General features: G+C 39.1%; 1 protein-coding gene and 1 pseudogene across 1 annotated transcript in view; both read right to left on the bottom strand.

The window, feature by feature from the left end:
• Window positions 1-1673: 1673 nt before the first annotated feature.
• On the bottom strand, window positions 1674-2585 carry LOC130709121 (cytochrome c oxidase subunit 2-like; annotated as a pseudogene).
• A 15443-nt stretch (window positions 2586-18028) lies between these two features.
• The window catches only part of CMTM6 (CKLF like MARVEL transmembrane domain containing 6), a 39090-nt gene continuing 35689 nt past the window's right edge, over window positions 18029-21429 (bottom strand). The window contains exons 3-4 of the mRNA XM_007191529.2: window positions 20804-20902; window positions 18029-18254 (exon numbers count right to left, since the gene is read on the bottom strand). Of these exons, the coding sequence (XP_007191591.1) occupies window positions 18132-18254; window positions 20804-20902 (222 nt within the window). The 3' untranslated portion in view covers window positions 18029-18131. The remainder of the gene's footprint in view (window positions 18255-20803; window positions 20903-21429) is intronic.

Genomic DNA, 21429 nt, shown 5'->3' with positions numbered 1-21429 from the left:
GTTTGGTGGGTCTGTGTGTTGTCATTTAAGTAGAGACTTAAAGTAAGTCCCCTACATACGGACCTCCAAGTTGCGAACTTTCAAAGATGCAAATGTGCATTTGCATGTCCAATCACGTAAGTTAGTTCACGTGTCTGGCGTACACTGTCACATGCCTGCATCCTCTACAGTTGTGCTTTTGTGTACTTTACTGTACAGTACTGTATAGAGTACAGTAGTACAGTGTCTTTATTTCAAGCCCAGGATGTCTGGAAGCAAGAGGGTGGATAGAATTGAATCCAGCAAGGAACCAGAACCTATGCCATCAATGTCAGGCGTGAGTGAAATTGCAGCTTGCCCTCCGTCTCCTATTGCTGATGATCCTTCAGCTCTACCATCTCCCACCTCCTCTCCCTCCTCCAGTCAGTAACTCTTCTTGCCTGTTCACTCGATGCCAGCCCCTGTATACCAGCTGTTGTACTGTACTACTGTACTTTTCAAGGCACTGTACTGTAAGATTAAAAATGTTTTCTTTATTTTCTGTGTTTGTTTTTTATGTATTATTTGTGTGAAAAGTATTATAAACCTATTACAGTACTGTATAGCCGATTGTGTTAGTTGGGTACCCAGGCTAATTTGGACTTATGAACAAATTGAACTCACGAACGTGCTCTTGGATCGGAACTTGTTCATATGTAGGGGACTTACTGTGCTATTAGGGTGAATATGTAAGCTTGAATTAGGGGGAGAGCAAATTTGAAGATCGTGAGATAAGAATAATGACTGTCATAAGGGCTGTGGTGGTCCTAATATTGAATAGTGCTAGAGTTGCCCCTCTGATTCAATGAATTGGTAAGTGACCTGCTTTAATATTGGCTGTTAACCGTATGGCTAAGTCTATTGGTTGCCAAAATAGGCTTATAGTTTTGATGATGACTAGCACAGGGATAAGAGGCACTGGGGATTCCTTGTGGTAGAAAATAGGCAAGGGGACTTCCCTGGTGGCTCAGTGGTTAAGAATCTGCCTGCCGAAGCAGGGGACACGGGTTTGATCCCTGGTCTGGGAAGATCCCACATGCTGCAGAGCAGCTAAGCCCATGCGCCACAACTACTGAGCCTGTGCTCTAAAGCCCGCGAGCCACAACTACTGAGCCTGCGTGCCACAACTGCTGAAGCCCGCGTGCCTAGAACCCATGCTCTGCAACAAGAGAAGCCACCGCAACGAGAAGCCCGCACACCGCAACAAAAGCCCCCGCTTACCGCAACTAGAGAAAGCCCATGTGTAGCAATGAAGACCCAACGCAGCCTAAAATAAATAAATAAAATAAATAAATTTATATTTAAAAAAAAAGAAATGATGCGGTTATGGATTCGTGGGTTAGGAGTGAGGAGTACAATGCTTGGGACTAGAGCAATGAAGATAGCAATAGGAAGTCCTGTTATTGTTGGGGTAATGAAAGAGGCCAATACATTTCCATTCATTTTGTTTCTCAAGGGGTGGATTGTTTTTGTGTTTGAGTGAGTTGTAGTTCTGGGTTTAAGTGATAAACATAGTTTGAAATGTTTCATTGGAATATAATAAATACGGCTAGAATGATTGATGAAATAGTAATGAATCGTGCTGATGTCTCTAGTTGTGGCATATCATTAAGGGGAGGTTTAAACTCTCATCTTTAACTTAAGTTTCATGCAGTTTAGCTCCTTAATGAATTTATGATATTGTTGCAGATCAATTTCTTGAAATACTTTAGTGGAACTAATTCGAAGATGATAGGTATGAAGGTATGATTTGCTCCACAGATTCCTGAGCACTGTCTGGCTGTGTTGATATAAGGGTTGTTTGGTTTCAGCATCCTGGAGTAGCATCTCTTTTTAGGCCCAATGAAGGCCCAGCTCATGAGTGTAAAACCTCTTCAGAAGAGGTTAATGTTCGCATTGTCACTTCTATGGGTAGAACTACTCGGTTATCTCCTTCTAACAATCGCAGTTCTCCTGGCTTTAGGTCTGAGGCAGGGATCACAGAGGAGTCAGAATTTAAAGCTTCATAATCTGTGTAGTCGTAACTCCAGTCTCATTGGTGCCCTAGAGTTTTTACAGTCAGAGAAGGATGATTGATATAAAGAAGTCATAAGGATGCCAAGGCAATTAAGATTGGGATGATGGCTGTTAAATTGTTCAGATTGTTTCGACTTCTTGTGCATCTCTTGTGTTTGTATGTGTTAGTTTAGTCGTTAGTGTGAGTGAAATAATATAAAGAACCAAAGAGCCAATGAAAAATATGATTCGGGACTTCCGTGGTGGTCCAGTGGCTAAGACTCAGCACTCCCAATGCTGGGGGCTGGGGTTCGATCCCTGGTCAGGGAACTAGATCCCGCATGCTACAACCAAGAAGTCCGCATGCCACAACTAAGAGTCCACATGCCGCAACTAATGTCCCGAATGCCGCAAGTAATATCCCGCATGCAACAACTAAGACTCGGTGCAGCCTACGTAAATAAGTAAATTTTTAAAAAAAGATGATTCACGTGTGATCATGGAAATGTAGGAAGCTCTTCTATCATGGGTGATGTTGCATCTTGAAAGCCTAGTTGAAAAGGATATGCCATGGAGAGGGATAGGGCTTTCACCTATAATTTAACTTGGACAAAGTTATGTACTTTTTACCAATATCTCATTTATTGAGAAAGACATGATGGTTATGGTATTGGCTTGAAACAGTAGAAGAGGGTTTGGTTCCTTCCTTTCCTAGTTTTCCTTTTTTTTTTGTGGCTGCGTTGGGTCTTAGTTGCAGCACACGCGATCTTTGAGGCATGTGGGATCTTTTCGTTATGGTGCGTGGTGTGCTCAGGTTTCTCTCTAGTTGTGGCATGTGGGTTTTCTCTTCTCTAGTTGTGGTGCCAGGCTCCAGAGTGCGTGGGCTCTGTAGTCTGTGGCACACAGGCTCTCTCGTTGAAGCTCGCGAGCTAAATAGTTGTGGCTTAGTTGCCCCGGGGCATGTGGGATCTTAGTTCCCTAACCAGGGATTGAACCCGCGTCCCCTGCACTGGAAGGTGGATTCTTTACCACTGGACCACCAGGGGAGTCCCCTAGTTATTTTATTTTGTTTATTTATTTGGCCATGCCGCACATCATGTGGAATCTTAGTTCCCCAACCAGGGATCGAACCCACGCCCCCTGCATCGGAAGGGCAGAATCTTGACCACTGGAGTGCCAGGGAAGTCCCTTTCCTACTTATTTTCGACTGACATAAGTGGGTTCTTCAAATGTGTGATATGGTGGAGGGCATCCATGTAATCACTCTAAGTTTGGAGTGGTTACATCTACTGTTGAGACCGCTTGTTGTGATGCAAGTGCTTCTCAGATGATGAAAATTATTAGTATGACTGCTGTCACTGAAATGCAGGAACCTATTGATGAAATGGTATTTCACGTTGTATATGCATCAGGGTAGTCAGTCTATCATTGTGGTATTCCAGATAAACCGAGGAAATGTTTTGGGAAGAAGGTAATATTTATGCCTACAAATATAATTCACAGTGGATTTTTGCTCCTGCTGAATTGAGTGTATAAGCCGAGAATAGCGGGAATCAGTTGCACAAAGCCTCCTATGGTGGTGAAGACCGTTCCTGATGCATAGTGGAAAAGTGCAACTCCATAGTGTGTGTCGAGAAGGACAGTATCTAGGGGTGAGTTGGCTCTAACAATTCCTGTTAAACCACCTACTGTAAAAGGAAAAGAAATCCTAGGACTCATAATATAGCGGGGGATCATTTGATGTTACCTCCGTGAAGAGTGGCTAATCAGCTAAATTCTTTTTTTTTTTTTTAAATATGTAGTATGGTTGTGTGTATATGTGGCTTTTTTTTTAAATTAATTAATTAATTTATTTATTTTTGGCTGTGTTGGGTCTTCGTTTCTGTGCAAGGGCTTTCTCCAGCTGTGGCAAATGGGGGCCACTCTTCATCGCGGTGCACGGGCCTCTCACTGTCGCGGCCTCTCCCGTTGCGGAGCACAGGCTCCAGACACGCAGGCTCAGTAGTTGTGGCTCACGGGCTTAGTTGCTCTGCGGCATGTGGGATCCTCCCAGACCAGGGCTTGAACCCGTGTCCCCTGCATTGGCAGGCAGATGCCTAACCACTGCGCCACCAGGGAAGCCCCAGCTAAATTCTTTTACTCCTGTGGGAATAGTGATAATTGAAGTAGCTGATGTAAAGTATGATCGTGTATCAGCATCTGTACCTACTGGTATAGATGGGCTCATGACTTAAAAGGTCAACAAACATATTAAAAGATGCTCAAGCTCAAATGTACATGTATTTGACTGTGTTAGGGCCTCAGACACCATAGCTGAGGTGAAGCATCCCCCAAATTTAAAAACTACTGAATGGGGGGACTTCCCTGGTGGTCCAGTGGTTAGGACTCAGCACTTTCACTGTCGTGCCACAGGTTCAGTCCCTGGTCGGGGAACCAAGATCCCACAAGCTGCAAGGTGTGGCCAAAAAAAAAAAACCAAAAAACAGAAAACTAAAGTGGGAGGGATCCTACTAGTGTGTAGAATAAGAAATAAAGTCCTGCATCAGTCGTTCTGTTGGACTATATAATCGGGTAATGATAATAAGTGTTGCAACTAGTGTTGCTTCAAATAAAATGTAAACTAGGATTTGTTCTATGGCAGTCTTTTTTTTTTTTTCTGGGAAACATTTTATTTTATTAATTTTTATTGGAGTGTAGTTGCTTTACAATGTTGTGTTAGTTTCTACTGTATAGCAAAGTGAATCCACTACGCGTATACATATATCCCCTCTTTTTTGGATTTCCTTCCCATTTAGGTCACCACAGAGCATTGAGTAGAGTTCCCTGTGCTATACAGTACATTCTCATTAGTTATCTATTTTATACATAGTATCAGTAGTATATATATGTCAATCCCAATCTCCCAATTCATCCCACCCCTCCTTCCCCCTTGGATCCATATGTTTGTTCGCTACGTCTGTGTCTCTATTTCTGCTTTGCAAATAAGATCATCTATACCATTTTTCTAGATTCCACATATATGCATTAATATATATGTTTTTCTCTCTCTGACTTACTTCATTCTGTATGACAGTCTCTAGGTACGTCCACATCTCTACAAATGACCCAATTTCATTCCTTTTTACATCTGAGTAATATTCCATTGTATATATGTACCACATCTTCTTTATCCATTCCTCTGCTGATGGACATTTAGGTTGCTTCCATGTCCTGGCTATTGTAAATAGTGCTGCAGTGAACATCGGGGTGCATGTGTCTTTTTGAATTATGTTTTTCTCTGGTTATATGTCCAGTAGTGGGAGTGCTGGGTCATATGGTAGTTGTATTTTTAGTTTTTTAAGGAACCTCCTTAGTGGCTGTTTCAATTTACATTCCCATCAACAGTGCCAAAGGGTTCCCTTTTCTCCACACCTTCTCCAGCATTTATTGTCTGTAGATTTTTTGATGATGGCCATTCTGACCAGTGTGAGGCGATACCTCATTGTAGTTTTGATTTGCATTTCTCTAATAATTACTGATGTTGAGCATCTTTTCATGTGTTTGTTGGCTCTCTGTATGTCTTCTTTGAAGAAATGTCTATTTAGGTCTTCCACCCGTTTTTTGATTGGGTTGTTTGTTTTTTTGATATTGAGCTGCATGAGCTGTTTGTATATATTTGGAGATTAGTCCTTTGTCAGTTGCTTCGTTTGCAAATATTTTCTCCCATTCTGAGGGTTGTCTTTTCATCTTGTTTATGGTTTCCTTTGCTGTGCAGAAGCTTTTAAGTTTAATTAGGTCCCATTTGTTTATTTTTGTTTTTATTTTCATTATTCTAGGAGGTGGGTCAAAAAAGATCTTGCTGTGATTTATGTCAAAGAGTGTTCTGCCTATGTTTTCCTCTAAGAGTTTTATAGTGTCTGGTCTTATATTTAGGTCGTTAATCCATTTTGAGTTAATTTTTGTGTATGGTGTTAGGGAGTGTTCTAATTTCATTCTTTTACATGTAGCTGTCCAGTTTTCCCAGCACCACTTATTGAAGAGGCTGTCTTTTCTCCATTGTATATTCTTGTCTCCTTTGTCATAGATTGGGTGACCATAGGTACGTGGGTTTATCTCTGGGTTTTCTATCCTGTTCCATTGATCTGTATTTCTGTTTTTGTGCCAGTACCATACTGTCTTGATTACTGTAGCTTTGTAGTATAGTCTGAAGTCAGGCAGCCTTATTCCTCTAGCTCCATTTTTCTTTCTCAAGATTGCTTTGGCTATTCAGGGTCTTTTGTGTTTCCATATATGGTAGTCAATGTTAAGATTAGAAATATTTGTCATTTTACTAGTATGGTGATGTACAGTTTTTTCTGGGTTAGGGATTCTTTGGACAGGTGGGATTGGCTGGCTAGAAGTATGAGTGGCAAAAGTCGTGTTGTTAAAGCTACTAGTGGTGCTGATAGGGAGTCAGAGAAAAAAACTAGTGAAGAGTTGAGGCTATAATTGTTAAATTGGCTGAGAAGAAGTAGGCTTATTCAACTAATCAGTAAGCTATGGGCTATAGGGTTACTTCCTATTCTATTATTCTTTGAAATCCTGTTAGTGGTATTAATATAATTGTAAGGATAATGATTTTTGACATTGGAGAATGTTAAGATTTTGTACCTCGTCGGTGCCATGCGTGTGTGATACTATTGCTTATAGGGATAGTCCAAGTGCAGCTTTGTAAGCTGCAAATACTAGTAGGACAATGGGTATTCTGCTAGAGTGAATTTAGAATTATTCTAAATAGTGTGTTTAGAATTTAGAATTATTCTAAATAGTGTGTTTAGAATTATTAGGGTTGCAAATAATTATTAGGTTGTTATAATGAATAGTGATAATATTATTCCTTCTTGGCATACTATCTAGTGAGGATATTAGGTAATATTGGTACATTAGTAATCCTACAAGAGATACTGTACATGCTATAATAATATTTATATATATTAAAGGCACTTGATAATTATGAACTTAATCATAATCTAATGAGTTAAAATCCTTTATTGTAGCTTAAACTAATGATCATTTTCAGTTCATTCTAGTGCTTTTTGGGTTCATTCATAGGCCAGCCTTGTTGCTAGTAGTAAGGTTAGAAACAGAGCTATAATGAGCATTGTTTTTAGGTTATTTGTTTGGATGCTCAGGGTAAAGGTAAAAGGAGAGCAATCTCTAAGTCAAAGAGAAGAAATGTCATAGCCACTAAGAAAACTTTTCTGGAACAGGGTAAGCGTGCCGACCATATGGGGTCAAATCCACACTCATAGAGACTTGTTTTTTCTGTGTAAATATTTAATGGAAGGAGTCAGAATGTGATACATACAAGCAGTGAGGCTAGTGCTCTATTTGTGATTAATATCAGTATAAGATTTATTATTTTTTGGATTATACCAACACTAATTGATTGAAAGTCAATTGAATGATTTAATACTAAAGAAGAAGATCCTCATCAATAAATAGATATGTAAAGGAATAGTCATACTATGTCTACAAAATGTCAATATCAGGCCGCAAAGTCCAAGTGGTGATTGGATGTAAAGTGAAATTTTAATTGGTGTAAGAAGCAGACGATTAGGAAAGTAGAACCAATCATTCCATGTCGGCCGTGGAATCCTGTAGCCATGAAGAAAGTTGATCCATATACACCATCTGAAATTGTAAAAGGCGTTTTGTACTATTCTGAGGCTTGTAGAAGTGTGAAGTAAACACGCAGCGCAATTGTCATAGAAAGGGCTTGGAGCGTATGTGTTTGGTTTCCTTCTATGAGGTTGTGGCAGGATCAGGTGATGGGTACCCCGGAGGCTAATAGGACTGAGGTGTTGAGGAGTGGTCCCTCTAGTGGGTTTAGAGGGCAGATGCCTGGGATGGTCAGCATCCGCCTAGTTCAGGTGTGGGGTGAGGCTCGAGTGATGGAAGACTCAGAAAAAGCTGGTAAGAAAGAGGGCTTCTGAAATCATGAAGAGAATGAGTTCATATCGAAGTCCTTTTTGAACAGTTGGTACAGGATTGGCCTTGGAAGGTGCTTTCTTGGACGATGTCTTGTCATCACTGTTATATTATTAGAGTATTAGTAAGCCTGGTGCTAATAATAGTACTGAATTTAACTGAAATCCTATGACAAGGCTGGATGTTATTAGGAGGGCTGGAAGAGCTCCTGTAAGGGGTCAGGGACTAGGATTTACTCTGACATGCAGGGGTTTCGTGGGTCTTTGTGTGTTGTCATATACGTAGAGACTTACTAGTAGGGTGAATATGTAAGTGTGAATTAGGGGGACAGCAAATTCGAAGATTGTGAGTAGGATAAGAATAATGACTGTTGGGACTTCCCTGGTGGTCCAGTGGTTAAGAATCCTCCTTTCAATTCAGGGGACGCTGGTTTGATCCCTGGTCGGGGAACTAAGATCTGACATGCCGAGGGGCGACTAAACCCGCGAGCTCTAGAGCCTGCGTGCCGCAACTAAGACCCGATGCAGCCAAATAAATATTAAAAAAAAAAAAAAGAATAATGACTGTCATAAGGGCTGTGGTGGTACTAATATGTAGTAGTGCTAGAGTTGCCCCTCCGATTCAATGAATTAATCAGTGACCTGCTCTAATATTGGCTGTTAAGGCTACTGGTTAACTAAATAGGCTCATAGTTTCAATGATGACTAGCACAGGGATAAGAGACACTGGGGTCCTTGTGATAGAAAATAGGCCAAGGATGCTTTGTTTTGTGGGGAAAACCAGGCATTACAGTTCCTGCTCATAGAGGGATTGCTAGACCTGAATGCATTGAGAGTTGTGTGGTGGGTATAAATGAAGGTGGTAGGGGTCTTAGTAAATTTGTTGACCCAATAAATAGAATGAGTGATTGAAGTATTCGTGTTCAGGTCTGTCCTCTGTGATTATGAATGGCCATTATTTGTTTTGATGTGCATTGGACTCATCACTGTTGAGTAAAAATGATACAGTTGTGGGTTCGTGGGTTAGGAGTGGGGAATACAATGCTTGGGACTAGAGCAATGAAGATAGCAATAGGAAGTCCTGTTATTGTTGGGGTAATGAAAGAGGCCAATACACTTTCATTCATTTTGTTTCTCAAGGGGTGGATTGTTTTTGCATTTGAGTGAGTTTTAATTCTGGGTTTAAGTGATAAACGTAGTTTGAAATTTTTCATTGGACTATAATAAGTAGGGCTAGAATGACTGATGAAATAGTAATGAATCTTGTTTATGTCTCTGATTGTGGCATATCATTAAGGGGAGATTTAAACTCCCATCTTTTTTTTTTTTTTTTTTTTTTTTATATTTGGCTGCATTGGGTCTTCGTTGCTGCGCGTGGGCTTTTCTCTGGTTGTGGCGAGTGGGGCCTACTCTTTGCTGTGGTATGTGGGCTTCTCATTGTGGTGGCTTCTCTTGTTGCAGAGCATGGTTTCTAGGCACATGGGCTTCAGTAGTTGTAGCACGCAGGCTCAGTAGTTGTGGCTCGCAGGCTCTAGAGCGCAGGCTCAGTAGTTGTGGCGCACAGGCTTAGTTGCTCCACAGCATGTGGGATCTTCCCAGACCAGGGCTCGAACCCGTGCCCCCTGTGTTAGCAGGAGGATTCTTAATCACTGCGCCACCAAGGGAGCCCTATTTATTTATCTTTTGGCTGCGTCGGGTCTTAGTTGTGGCACGCGAGATCTTTCGTTGCAGTGCACAGGCTCTTCGTTGCGGTACGTGGGCTTCTCTCTAGTTGTGGCACATGGGCTCTGTAGTTGCAGCGTGTGGGCTTAGTTGCCCCGTGGCATGTGGGATCTTACCAGCATCCCCTGCATTGCAAGACAGATTCTTAACCACTGGACCACCAGGGAAGTCCCCATAGTGGTTCTTTTTTATTTTTTTTTTGATTTGATATATGAATGTATTGTGAAATGAATACCACAAAAATGTAAGTTAACACCTACATCCCTTCATATAATTACCCTTGTTTTGCATGTGGTGATAGCATTTAAGATCTACTCTCTTAACAACTTTAAAGTATATAATACAGTATTGCTAATTACAGTCACCATGCTGTACACGAGATACCCAGAACTTATTCATCCTATAGCCAGAAGTTTGTACCATTTGATCAACATCTCCCCACTTCCCCCACTCCCAGCCCCTAGCAACCGTCATTCTACTCTCCATTTCTATGAGTTAAATTTTTTTTTAGATTCCATATATAAGTGGGAACATACAGTATTTCTCTGTGTCAGACTTATTTCACTTAGCACAATGCCCTCATGGTCCATGCTGTCACAAAAGGCAGGATCTCCTTCTTTTTATGGTAGAATTATATAAATAAATATTCCACATTCTTTATCCATTTGTCTTTTAATGGATACTTAGGTTGTTTCCATATCATTCTATCTATTGTGAATAATGCTGCAATGAACATGAGTTGCAGATATCTCTTCAAGATAGTGGTTTCATTTCCTTTGGAGTTATACTCAGAAATGGAATTGTTGGATAATATTATATATTAGTTCTACTTTTAATTTTTTGAGGAAACTCCATACTATTTTCCATAATGGTTGTACCAATTCACATTCCCATCAACAGTGCACAAGGATTCCCTTTTCTCCACATCTTTACCACCTCTTGTTATCACTTGTCTTTTTGATAGCCATTCTAACCGGTGTGACCCATAGTGGTTCTTTAATGAATAATTTGACTGCATCCACAATAGGCTGTAATAGGCCATATGGTCCAATGATGTTTGGTCCTTTTCAGAGTTGTATATAACCTAGTACTTTTTGTTCAATTAATGTAAGGAATGCTACAGCTAGAAGAACTGCAACAATGAGTATTAAGATATTAATTATAAACATTGTGTTAGGGAGAGGAGTGGAACCTCTGATTATAAAGGTTTAAGTTTTATGAAGTTACTGGGCTCTGTCACCCTAACAAACCCTTTTCTTGAGTAATTAGGAATTAATTAAATTAAGATTATATAATTTTTTTTTTTTTTTTTTGGGCTGCGCCACACGGCATGTGGGATCTTGGTTCCCTGACCAGGGATCAAACCCACACCCCCTGCATTGGAAGCACAGAGTGTTTACCACTGGACCACCAGGGAAGTCCCTATATCATTAATTATTTTAAGGCACTTTTATAAAGTAGGCTTTATTTCCCTTGCCCTTTCAAACTGGGAAAAATATAGAGTAGATAGAAACCGACCTGGATGACTCCTGTCTGAACTCGGATCAAGTAGGACTTTAATCGTTGAACAAACAAATCTTTAATAGTGGTTACACCATTGGGGTGCCCTGATCCAACATCGAGGTTGTAAACCCTATTGTCAATATGAACTCTAGAATAGGGTTGTGCTGTTAGCCCTAGGGTTACTTGTTCTATTGATCAATTTTTTTGGATCAATAAATGATAAATTATTTTGACTAGTAGGTCTAGATTTTAATCACTCGGAGGCTTTTTGTTCTCTGAGGTCACCCGGACCAAAATTGTTAACCCACATGAAATTTTTGTTGTCCCTTAATCGTTTATTTTTTGGGTTAATTAAAGCTCCATAGGGTCATCTCGTCTTATTTTGTCATTGCCACCTCTTCATGGGAAGGTCAATTTCACTGATCGAAAGTAAGTGACAATAAAACCCTCGTGTGGCCATTCATACAAGTCCTCATTTAGAGAACAAATGGTGATGTTACCTTTGCATGGTCAGGATACCTCGGTCGTTTAACAGATGTCACTGGGCAGGCAGTGCCTCTAATACTTCTTATGCTAGAGGTGATGTTTTTGGTAAATCGGTGGGGTTTGCGTTTGCAGAGTTCCTTTTACTTTTTTTTAAATCTTCCTTAGGTGTATACCTGTATAAAGGTTAACAGTGTATTTGATAAATAGTTTATCGTTGGTTTCGTTTATTTACTTTTAATTATCAGTATAGCATTGGTCACTGACGTAAGCTTATGCAAGGAGAAATATTTCTTGTTACTCATTAACATTACTGCTTCTATTAATAAGTCCAGTATTAAACTAGGAGTTGATTAATTTGTTGTTGGTATTAAGATAATTATTTTGTTGGTAATTCCGTGGCAGTCCAGTGGTTAGGACTCTGCACTTCCACTGCAGGGGGCACGGGTTCAATCCCTGGTCGGGGAACTAAGATTCCGCAAGCCACATGGTGTGGCCAAAAAACAAAACAAAACAAAACAAAAAAAAAAAAGAGAGAAGATAATTATATTGTTGAGCTTGAATGCCTTCTTAATTGGTGCTGCTTTTAAGCCAACTAAGGTATTGTTTATATTTACTCTCTAGATAAGGTTGTATCCTGTTTCTAAAAAGCTGTACCTTTTTAGATGAACATTTAGAAATACATTAAAATTTATAGTTTTTTTGGTAATTTTTAAAGTTGAACTAAGTTTCTGGACAACCAGCTATCACCAGGCTCATTAGGCTTATCACGTCTACTTATAAATCTTCTCACTATTTTGCCACATAGGTGAGTTTATTCTGCTAAACTGTTCGTAAGTAGCTCGTCTGGCTTTGGGATATTTAACTTAAATTCTCTTTGTTAAATATTTACTAGTTAAATCACTATGCAAAAGGTAAAAGGGATAAGCTTTGCTTTTTATTACTTTTAATATTTCTTTCATCACCTTTTGGTACTTTATAATGTCAAAAAATTTGGGGGGACTTCCCTGGTGGCGCAGTGGTTAAGAATCTGCATGCCAATGCAGGGGACATGGGTTTGAGCCCTGGTCTGGGAAGATTCTACATGCCACGGAGCAACAAAGCCTGTGCGCCACAACTACTGAGCCTACGCTCTAGAGCCCACGAGCCACAACTACTGAGCCCGTGTGCCACAACTACTGAAGCCTGCACGCCTAAAGCCTGTGCTCTGCAACAAGAGAAGCCACTGCAATGAGAAGCCCGCAGACCACAACGAAGAGTAGCCCCTGCTCGACGCTACTAGAGAAAAGCTCACGTGCAGCAACGAAGACCCAATGCAGCCAAAAGAAATAAATAAATAATTAAAAAAAAAAAGAATATAAACAAATTGGTTCCACCACTTTGCAGACCCATTTGGAAATATTTAGCCATGTTGAAATTGCATATACCCTCTGACCCAACAATTTGATTTCTAAATACACACCCAACACGTGTACACAAGATGTTCCAAGTATGTTTGCTCAATGCAACACTGGTTGAAATGATCAATAATTAAAAAAAAAATTTTCTATAAACAGAGGAATGATAAGTAAATCGTGGCATGTAGTATACGTATGATGGAACACCAAGTAGCAGTTAAAATGAATGAACTAGAGTTACAAGTATCAGATAAATTTCAAAATACTATTGACTGGGACTTCCCTGGTGGTGCAGTGGTTAAGAATCTGCCTGCCAATGCAGGGGACACGGGTTCGAGCCCTGGTCCGGGAAGATCCCACGTGCTGTGGAGCAACTAAGGCCATGCACCACAACTACTGAGCCTGCGCTCTAGAACCCACGAGCCACAACTACTGAGCCTGTGTGCCACAACTACTGAAACCTGAGCACCTAGAGCCCGTGCTCCGCAACGAGAAGCCCGCGCACCACGAAGAGTAGCCCCTGCTCACAACTAGAGAAAGCCTGCGTGCAGCAACAAAGACCCAACACAGCCAAAAATAATACATTAAAAAAAATACTACTGACTAAAAAAAGCAAACTATACCACACTGTACACTGTTTATGGATACATCTATATATATGTCAGACAAGAAAAACAGGAAAGATATCCACCAAATTCAAGACAGTGTTTACCTTTGGAAAAGGAAAGAGATTAAGATTAGAGGTGGTGGTACTTGAAAAGTATAACTTCATTTTCTCTTTAAACAAGGGCCTTAAAGCAAATATGGCAAAATGTTATGATCTACTAAAGCTGGGTGGTATCTACAATAAGCATTATCCTCTGTACTTCCAGTGCTTGACATGTTTCAAAAAATTTTAAAGTAGCTAAATGCAAAGATATCAGGGAAAGAACAATACTTTCCACTTTTGTTAAACCAATTTTCTATGGTAGACATTATTTGTAGAATTATAATTTAGTGTAAAAAATAAAACAAGTTCTTCTATTTTAAATTGTTTTGGGGTAGTCAGGCCTACAGAAATTTTTTGCTTTTAATTTTAATTGAAGTACAGTTGACTTACGATGTTGTAGAAATTTCTTAAACTGGGAATTTTATTTCTCCTAGCTAGGTCACAGTCCTTTACATACTTATGACAGACTGTTGATCCCTAACCCATGACGCTTTCTCTTGCTAACAGAACCAATTTTGTTCAGGTATCAGAAGGCTATATGCTTCAAAGGATATTCACAACCTAAGGGGAGGAATCTTGATTACTTTAAGCCAATCACAGCAATTCTAGTCTCCATGTTAAAAAGTGATTTGGAAACAGGTATTTAATATCTCCTAGTAAGATAAGTAGGTGAAGTCCACCAAGGGGCTTCTGTGAAAAAGGAACACCTTGGAAGGACATGGAAGAATCAACAACCTCTTCTCTTCTGGCCTTTGGACATTGTTGTACAAGCAGATGATGCCTGGAGATGTTGCCACCATCTTGCGAAACCATAAAGGGTCAATCCAGAAGACAAAAACTCTCACAGCAGAAGGTGGATGGGCAAGGACTTCCCTGGTGGCCCAGGGGAAAGACTCCGTGCTGCCAATGCAGGGGGCCTGGGTTTGATCCCCAGTCAGGGAACTAGATCCCACACGCATGCCGCAACTAAGACCCAGCATGGCCAAAATAAATAATAAATTAAAAAAAAAAAAAAAAAGGTGGATGGGCAGAAAAACATGGAAAGAGCCTGGGTCCCTGGTGAGCCACTGAATTTACCAGTTGTGGAACTGCCCTACCCAGACTTCTTGTGAAGTAAATTTTCCTTACTGTTTAAGACCCACTTACTTAATTAGGTTTCTGCTCCTTGCAGTTGACTGCATATTGATAAAATCATGCTCTTTATCAAAACAAAACACAAAACTCCGAAGAATGTACAAATTCCAGTGAGTTCTTGACGACTATAAAGACCTTGTTATTCTGTATGTCTGGAGGCAGGAATTTTGCAAACTACACAAATAGTTGTAGCTTTACCAGAACCACCTCAGTTTTGCTTCACACTTTCCCAGTCATTGAATAGCTTGCAAGAGAATGTACCTATTTTGTTTTTAGGATTGTTGGCCACACCGAGAAATGTGATCGAGTCCAAATTTGCTTCTTTGGGAGTATTTAAAGGTATATTTAGTCCTTAACATTCCTTTGTAACTCTTCACATACGGCTCCCCAAAAATGTTGTTTCAATGTGTATTCCAACTTTCCAAGAAGAGGGACAGCCCATGGGTAGGAGTTGGACGTGTTTCTTTTCTACCCCTGCCCCACGCCCAGGCAGATCCGAAGTCCAGTATTCTTACCAAGGTTGTGGAGCCAACTCCTAGAACTCTGGAGAAAGCTTTCATTTAAACACCATGTTTTTATAATAATTAAACAACTACAAAGGTGTGAACAATAAAGTGGGTTTATTTAAAAAGAAGACTACAAAATTTGACATTGAGAGAGATATAAAAGACTCAGGATTTAAAATTATTAAATACAAAAATGATTGGTTATAAACAATGTAAAAATACATTTCCCAGTCCCCAAACAGAAGTAGAGCAGTTATAAAATTTTTGTACTGTATGTGCATTTCCCTTATAATTTTTAAGAACCATTCTAAACAGTCTATTTGTGTACAATATAAATTTACCATAAACGTTAATAAAAAATTATTTTACATTTGAGTTTACTAAGTGTGCCCTTTTCTGTAAGTAACAGTATCTTTGGTTTCAAGTTCACCTTGAAATTTTTATTTACCACAAAGATCTTTTTACTCCTAACTCCTTCTACAATAGAAGATGGAGGCTAATCAGTCATGGGTCCTGTAAAAAACAATGTGAAGAAAGGTTCTAGAGTGACCCAAAATACCAGTGAAGATATTACCTTTCGGTGGCCAGCTAAGAGGTCCATTCTGTGCCAATGAAACAAATGGAAGTGAAACCTCAGAACAAGCAGAGCTTAAGTAAGTTCCACGCCAACATGCTGTGGATGTGAGGCCAGCAGAGGACATTCCATCAAACTCAACTGAGCCCAGTGCATGAGTGGGGACCCTGAGGTAGCCCAGCTGGTCTGCTCTGAATCCCAGCTGGGTGCAGATGATACTTAAAAGGACAACAGTATAGCTGGATGTGAAATTTGAGAACCTGCCTATCATAAGCTGCTTATCTTTGAACCCAAGACCCAGGCTATTTCTCCTCTCTCAGACAGCACACCTAGTTAAAACAGCATCCAAGATTGGTTTCATTATCTCCCAAGCAGGTAGTGGTGACATCACCACTAGCACTAGCATCCAAGCTCTGATACAAATGGATAAGGTTCTGAGTCAGTAAGAGCAGAAGCTGTGTCCGGCCATCTGCGTCTGAAAACCATCTACAACACACAATTGGCAGATGAGAAATTAAAAAAGGATGAGGTCATTAAACTGTCTCACTGGAAACATGATTCCACTCTTTCAGACAGAAAACCTACTAGCCCAGGAGACTTTAACCAAAGTACTGAAGGATCTGATGCATGGGCTCATTGCCTGAGACCTACAGTCTTGAGTCAAAAAAAAATCTACCAGGAGGACAAGAAAGGTCTAGTCTGTGAACCACTTGGTCAGAAAGGTCCCGTTTAAAAAAAAAAAAAAAAAGGACCCACTTTAAGAAAGGTCTTGTTCAAAGTGCCCTGGCTGGCTGGCTCTAAGACAGCCTGCCAGCAACAGACAGTTCTTCCAAATTATCAGAACTGGTTATGAAGTGTCTTCTGAGAATAGTTTGACTACTCCCTTACACCATCAACAGTATTAAACTGGGCAGGAATCTCTGGATATTCACTTTCTTAAGAAGGTCTCCTTTGAAGAAAAACCAGAGCAATGCCTATGTGGGAACAAGAACCCTAAGGATCCTGCTATATACTCTATGCAATTAAAAGGGCCCAAGATTCTGGAGAATCTGCCATCAAGGAAGCCAGAGCCAGAGGCCCAGCTATGCCTGATGAAGTAGTACATGGACCATTCTGATAAGGAGACAGAAAAGGGAGGCTCTCAAATCAAAAATCAAAGATTGGGGTTTTAAAAGAAGATTGGCTCCAAAGAAAACACTGAACAGAACCTGCAGAGCTGTATTAACTTCAGTAGAAATAATCATATGGCAAAAGGGAACAAACCATTTTCTATCTCGTAGTATGAACTCATCTCTTCAGGCATTTGGAAGTGGTCGAGGCCTACTTTTATAACTACTTTCACTGCATTGTGCAAAAGTGTATCTTATCTTTGGTCCTTAGTCATGATAGCAGTTTCTTCCATTTTTCTATCTTTCTATATAAAGATCTTTTTTTTTACTTGATACTGACAACCAAAGTACAGTATAAACATGGGGTAACTGATGCTGTTGCTTTTGTAACATGGACAATATCAACATCTCCCACACATTTTCTATTAGGCTATAAAAGGTCTCAGAAAGAGTTAATTATTATTATCCTAAAATGTTACAGTATAATTTTAAGGCTGAGTGAGATACAGTAAAGCCTGGGTTTTACATTTTAAGGAAAAAACCTAGACCAACATTTAAAATATTGATCTCTTAAATATACATTAAATTTTATCTAGTCATCAAAAAGCAAAGTTATAGTTAAGCAAATTAATTTAAAAATGAAACCATTTCTAAATGGATAAACTTAATCATGCTGTTTATACAGCTATAAAGCATAATTTGAAAGCTAAGCCTAGTAACAATGACAGAATAATTTATCATCAGTTGAGCTATGTGATTTAAAGGAACAATTGCCCTCACCTCCAAACAAAACAAAACAAAACTTCATCTGACACAAGTTTCAACCATTACCAAAAGAAAATATATTTTTTAAAACAAAAAGCCCTCTGGCCCAATTTGTGGTGACTGACACACAGTCCAATCAATACTGATCAAACTGCCTTTCTGCCTTGCGCTCCCAAGGAAGTGGTTTAATCATGACAGACTCTACAAGAGCTTCTGCCAGGGCTCAGGCACCACGCGGTGGCGACGTAACACCTGTTCCCTAGAGTCTCTAAGCATTAAGTGGTTCATTAACAGTAGCCTCAGGTTTTCTTGGCCGGGGCTCCTTACGTTTTTCATAGACCATAATGAAAAAGTCAGACAGGAACACAAAACTTGCTAGAAATCCAAACACCTGAGGAGGAAAAAGGGGCAAAGATTATATGAGGAATTCTGCAATATACTGTCACATTTCCTACTTGGCTCTGATCATGCTTTATACAAGCAAGACAATTCATCAATTTATCTTAAACACATCATTCTTAACATTAGTGGTTAAAAAATTTTTAAGGTCATCAAAAAATGGAAAGAAGTTACAAAAAAAAATTCCAGAATAATGGTCATTAGTCAAAGTCTCACAAAATATTAATGTCCTGTCTTGTGTGTGTGTGTATGTGTGAGGTGCCAATCTATGAAGCTAAGGTTAATAGATGAAAAACAAAATCCTATAACATGATACAAAACACCGGATTGTTAGCAATGGTTTAGACTGACACACGGGTGAGAAGAGCAGGCAGCCACGCCTAGGTAAAAATGGAAAAGGTTATTTGTATCAAAACAGAAATTCTATTTGGAAGATACTTTTAGGTTAAATGGTTCAATTACCTAAAAAGTATTTTCCAGCTCACTGTCACACTGTAATGACACAGCAACATGACGCCACTACCTACTTCCTCTTCCTTAAATCACTTCTTCCTCATTGTACTCTTCTAACATCTAATCAAACATTCTGAGAATTCTGTCAAGAGACAGAAGACCATGGTGCAAATTTAGCTTCTTCACTAGCAAAACCCTTAAGGAAGGGGGCCAAAGAAGTGCTCTGTAAAAAGAGAAAATCGATGTAGGTCACGGCTAAAGTCTCAATTCTAAGGCTCCTTCTCCATGAAGTTTTTAACATTTTGTCGTCGTTTGCTGCAGTCTCTTGCCCTTCACACCCCATCCCTCCATTCTGCCTCATTTCACTGTAAAGCAAACGGAGCTCCTAATTCATTAATTCAACTGGATGTCCCCAACACATCCAACCAAAATGTAATTATCAATTCCACCCCTCGAAACCCAAGTCCCTTCTTCACTCTGGAGTCTGTATTTTGGCTTGGTGGCATCTGTCCCCTTATTTGACTGGCAAATTTATTTGACACTTAAAGGCAGATCAGATGTCATCTTGTCTACGAAGACATCTCTGACCACCTTAGAGAGCTCCGGTCCATACAGGACCCTCTATGCATATAACCCAAATGATCTTCTAGCTCTTCTGTTCACATCATAATTCTTAAAAAAGTGGACTCCCTCACCCATTTAAGTCTATATAATTTTCATAATTTAAATAGTTGCAAAAGGTAATTTCCAACATATTATAAATACTGAGCTTTTAAACCACCAGTCACTCTTAAATATATCTAATGAAATCTGAATACTGTAATATTCTGACACACCACCTAATTAAAACACACAAATAAGCTTTTTTTTAATAGCTGGTAATTTTAGGACATGCTTTCTTTTCCCCCCACGAACTCAACATTTCCTCAACTTTATTTTACTTCCTCCACAGGATTTTATAGTAATACATTTTTATACTAGGAAGTATTTTACTGATTCACCCTATCATACTCTTCTGCAACAAAAATATGATTACAAACAAATTAAGCATAAGGCTTTTTTTCTCTTCAGCTGTTTCACGTATCCATGACTAAATATTACTTACTGCTAGAATGCATCAAGGTTCGGCATTAATTTTATTGTTTTGTTTTTACACATTAAGTACTAAGAAACCGTGTTCACATAAATAGGTAGATATGTTATAGCCATCTAATTCTCTGAACTCCTTTTGAGTTGTTCTATCATAAAAAGCAGTTTTAATGATCTATTAGCTGACAGTTCAATTAATTACAACTTCAATTTTCTTATGAACAAAGCATTAATTGGAAATCAGCTGACTAGTAAGAGGATTTGTTAACCAGTTGTTAGTTGTTCATGTTCACAGCACTGGCACCAATTAAGTCCATGATCCTTGATTTGTAATTCTGAAGTCCAAAAAGAAACAAAAACTCGAAGTTTCATCATTCACTTGGCTCAAAATTGACACAACGTAAAACTCTTTACAGTCTTTACCTATCTCTTTTACTGTGAATATTCAGATGCTTCAGAAATATTAATATGTTGGATTACAAGGTGCTGCCCAGGCCCTCTGAAGGTGTGTAATACAGTATATGCACAGTATTACCTTTCTAAAATGCAGAATATTCTGAATTCTAAAAAACATTTGGTCCCTCAAGGATTTCAGATAAAAACATTTACTTATCTATCTCTTATACTAGGCTGAACTTTGGGGTCATTTCTCCTGTCTATTCTCTACACCTAAAACAGCACCTGATATGTAGATGTGTTTCTGTTGAACCAAAAAGGGGAGAAATGTAAGATAATCAAGTCAATTTTACCACTTCCATTAGCAATAAAGTTCATATGTGGCTTCAATGGATTTTTGTTAACAAAACTCAGTCAAATTCTAAAGACAGGTTCTAGGTTTTTAAGGCTATCATATTTATTTGCTTTTAGGCCTCTAATCAAATTACACTAAAAAATAAGTTAAAAGACAAACCACTCTCCCTTACTGTATAACCTGCCAAGTACTTTCCAAATTCCATATTTCTAAGCAAATAAAAATAAGCAAAGATAAAAGTTACTTACAATTGCAGCAAGTTCAGCCGTGGTACTGTCATGTGTCAAAGAGAAAAAGATGGATGCCACCAAAAACACCAATCCTGTTCCCACAGTAATATAAAAATCCTATACATACACATAAAACATAAGGAATACAGCATGGTTAGGGTGGTTGAAAACAAATGTTTTAATTTTTAACTTTTAAAAAACTTCAGTGACTTTTTTTTCTTGACTCAAACTTACATACTTCAACTTCTAACTTTTCAATAAGCCTGGTATTTGATAAAATACCCTGTAAAGGAACACTACGCACACTCTGGACAGGGCATATTCAGAGAGTACATCACAAGATAATGTTTTAATAAAAATAGTTCTCCATTATTACTTATTGTGGAATCTAAAAAGTAAACAAATGAGTAACAAAGACCCACAGACACAGAGAATAAACTAGTGGTGACCAGTGGGGAAAGGGGAGGGATAAGATAGGGGAAGGGGATTAAGAAGTACCATCTATCACGTATAAAATAAATAAGCAACAAGGATATATTGTACAGCACAGGAAAATCTAGCCGTTATTTGGTAACTAACTTTAAATGGAGTATAATCTATAAAAATATTGAATTGCTATGTTGTTCACCTGAAACTAATATAAT

This window comes from Balaenoptera acutorostrata, chromosome 10, assembly GCF_949987535.1.
Source record: "Balaenoptera acutorostrata chromosome 10, mBalAcu1.1, whole genome shotgun sequence".
NCBI classification, from domain to species: domain Eukaryota; kingdom Metazoa; phylum Chordata; class Mammalia; order Artiodactyla; family Balaenopteridae; genus Balaenoptera; species Balaenoptera acutorostrata.
Note: the sequence above shows the minus strand (reverse complement) of the source record. Positions and strands in the feature narration are given on the sequence as shown.